Genomic DNA, 3422 nt, shown 5'->3' on the forward strand with positions numbered 1-3422 from the left:
GGTGGGAGAAACTCCTCAAGGAGGTAGGCAAGTTGCGGCGGTCGCTAGTCGGTTTGATCGAGTGCCAATATGGCGACATCAGCGGGTGATGTCATCATAGAGGTATTGGGGTTGGAGCCCCCGAGCACTGGCTTGGCATCAGGGTCAGAGCCCCCGAGCGATGGCTTGGCATCAGGGTGTGTCTGGTTCGGATCTTCCAGGATGTGGGCGGATGGCTCGTGGAGGTCGTTGATGAAAATCCTGCTCGGAGACGGATCTCGCCTGGCGGCCAATTTTGTGAGGAAATCGGTGGCGGCGTTGTCCTTTCGGGGGACATGATGCAGCTCAATTCCCTAGAATTTGTCCTCGATCTTGCACACCTCTTGGCAGTATGCTACCATGAGGGAGCTTTTGCAGGAGGACTCCTTCATGACCTGATCGATGACCAGCTCCGAGTCGCCGTGAACGTAGAGTCGCATTGCGCCGAGCTCGATGATGATGCGCAGCCCATTGATGAGGGCCTCGTATTCTACGGTGTTATTTGAGGTCAAGAAATGGAGGTAGATGCCGTAGCAGAGCCTACTCCCATCCAGGGAGATCAGAACCACTCCAGCCCCTGAGCTGGGCGCTATTATGGACCCGTCGAAGTACATTGTCCAGTACTCGGGGGTGACGTTAGGGGTCGGTTGCTGCACCTCCGTCCATTCGGTGACAAAATCCATGAGAGACGAAGATTTGATAGCTATACGGGGGATATACCTAATGTCATGGCCCATGAGTTCGAGTGCCCACTTGGAGATCCGACCTATGGCGTCGTAGTTGCGGATGATGTCCCCGAGCGGGTAAGAAGTGACGACCGCAACTTCGTGGTTGGTGAAGTAGTGCAGGAGCTTCCGGGTCGCCATTAGCACGATGTATAGGAGTTTCTACACCTAGGGGTACCAGACCTTGGGTCGGTGAGTACCTTCCCAATGAAGTATATGGGCCACTGGACATTAAGGTGGTGTCTCAGCTCCTCCCTTTCGACAACAAGGGCGTCGCTTACCACATGGTTGCTGGCCGCGATGTATAAGAGGAGGGGTTCTCCCTATTCGGGAGCGACAAGGATTGGGGCCGACATTAGGGATGCTTTGAGGCCCTCTAGAGCTTGCTGGACGAGGGCTGCACGAGGCTCATCTATGTTTTCCCCTGGCTCTGTTTGACGTGAGGTAGCCTCAAGCCCTTCGTGGGCCGGCCTTTGAACCCCGGTCGGTCGTTGCTCATGTTGAATGAGGCAACTTCTGCTTCGTGACACAACATGGAGCATTGTGATGCATTTAGCCGCATGTGCTATGCCTTAGTTCCTGAGCCCTCGGGCAATTCAGGGCCCAAATCATTCAGGGGGCACGGGCGTATGGAATGAATGCGTGTATGAATGTATGAATGATTATATAAAGAAATAGCAGGGGTCGGCAGTGTTACCTTGATGACACGAGTGATGGGGTTTGAAGCACTCCAATCGGAAATGTTTGACCAGGACTCGTGTTCATCGTTCGTGAGGGAGTCAGCATGGCCTACATGGGGCATCCCTTTGCTCCTTACCTATTTCTCATTGTTTTCCTGAGTCGTTTGATCGACTTAGGAAGCCCGATGGTCTCTCCTGGCGGAGATCTCATTTGTTTGGGTTTTTCCAACTCCAGCCTAGGGAGGCGGAGAGCCACCTGCGTGTGGTGGCACTTTGGTTCTTGTGCCCAGCGTCTGGTAGTGGTGGGCAATACCTAGGCCATGACCTGTCTGACTGAGCACCATTCCGTCGGTCAGTGTGCGTCCCATCGATCAGGGTGCGTCCCATCGTTTCCCGTCTGCATTGAATGGGGTAAGGGAGAGAGTTTTTTGCTCTGATCCTTTGCCCTTCAATGCTGACGTGTTTCCTCCTTTAAATAGGGGAAGGGAGAGGGCTTCTCATCATAGTCCTTTCCCTGTTCTCCAACTATTGCCTCTCCTACTTCTTCCTCCTCACCGAGAGTGCCTGTATGCCGCGGTGGTTCCTAAGTGAGAGAGAGGCTAAGTGAGGGGGAGAACTCATGGATCCCTTTGTGAATCTAGAGCGCAATGTCGAGCTAGATGCTGCCGGAGGAAGTGCTGGCCGTCTTTGCCTATGAAAGGGCGGCTCCTGCCGAAGGAGGTGGCGCACTGGGTTCATCTGTGAGGCCTTTTTCGGGATGGAGCCATGCATGGATTCTTTCCAATGGATCTTCACCGGGTGAGTCTTGTCAGAGGGGAAGTTACCCAGGAAAGTGCTGGTGGAGGGTTCCGTTCCTGCAGCTGCTTAGGTTGGCTAGTTTGTAAAGTTTGATGAGGTCTCTTCTAGCCATGGTGTCCATACCTTGGTGGCAGCGTCCCTGCCCAGGAGCTGCCTCGACTGCATGAGAAGGTCAGGAGCTCCATGCTCTTCTGCTGAGATCTATGGGTGTGACGCCCTTGAGGTACCCATTACGCTTGCCAAAGTTGAGGGAGCGGAACTGAGCGGGTCCCTTGAGGTACTAGTTGCGCTCATCGAAGTCGAGGGAGTGGAACCGGGCGGGGCCCTTGTGGTGGAGGTTATGTCTGGCGGCATGTGTCGTGGCTTCTCCTTTAGCGTCAGCCGATACCATCGAGCGGTCGCAGTAGTATTTGGAGTAGAAGTAGTGAGCTAATTTAATCGTTAAGTTTGGGGGAGCCCCCGTGTGAATAGTTTTTGTATCAATAAATGCGTTAGTTCTATTTTTGTGATAGAATCACTGTCCGTTCCTTGTTTTTTTATCATGGCATAGCTTTGTTTTTATCCTTTCTTTTTCATACATGCATGTTCGTTCCATAGGCTGCAGCTTTTAAGAACCAGGGCATGGCCCACGGGGCTCGGCTGCTCGTAACCCTAGGTCGTGGCGGTGTGCGTTCGATTGGGAGTAAGAACAAAGTAACGTAGGGTAATCAAAGGAATGGAGTGTCCCTTTTGTTTGGGTAAAAAGTTTTTACAATATGATAGTAAAAAAGAGAGGTAGTATTTAGTATTGTACCCTCATGGAGCCCCGGAGCGACCCAGGCTGAAAATGTTCGGGTCACGGTGCTTTACAGGAGCAAGTGTTGACTAAAAAGTGGTAAGACCAAATTTAGGGGAAAATGACATAGCTGTTCAATGTTCCAAGTGTTGGTGAGAACATTGCCGTTGTTGTCCTCTAGTCGGTAGGCGCTCGGTCGGATCTCTTCGGTTACCATATGGGGTCCTTCCCATGGTGGAGAGAGTTTGTGTTTTCCCTTCGTTGATTAGGTCCTCCAGAGCACGAGATCACTGACTTTGCGGATCCTCCCCCTGATCTTCCTTTCATGGTACCTATAGAGAGTTTGTTGGTAATGAGCGGAGCGGATGACGGTCGTCTCATGGGCCTCCTTGAGCAGGTCGATTGCATCTTGTTGAGCCTCCATGG

At 52.4% G+C, this 3422-nt stretch overlaps 1 protein-coding gene across 1 annotated transcript; it reads right to left on the reverse strand.

The window, feature by feature from the left end:
* Nucleotides 1-332: 332 nt before the first annotated feature.
* Nucleotides 333-884, reverse strand: LOC136480994 (uncharacterized). Its single transcript, XM_066478395.1, has one exon. The coding sequence runs from the start codon at nt 882-884 to the stop codon at nt 333-335; it is 552 nt and encodes a 183-aa protein (XP_066334492.1).
* Nucleotides 885-3422: the final 2538 nt, after the last annotated feature.

The sequence above is a fragment of the Miscanthus floridulus genome, chromosome 9 (genome assembly GCF_019320115.1).
Source record: "Miscanthus floridulus cultivar M001 chromosome 9, ASM1932011v1, whole genome shotgun sequence".
Taxonomy (NCBI): Eukaryota; Viridiplantae; Streptophyta; class Magnoliopsida; order Poales; family Poaceae; genus Miscanthus; species Miscanthus floridulus.

What these genes read in the sequence shown, in the direction of transcription:
- LOC136480994 (XM_066478395.1), bottom strand. Translation starts at nt 884, where the DNA reads ATGGCGACCCGGAAGCTCCTGCACTACTTCACCAACCACGAAGTTGCG.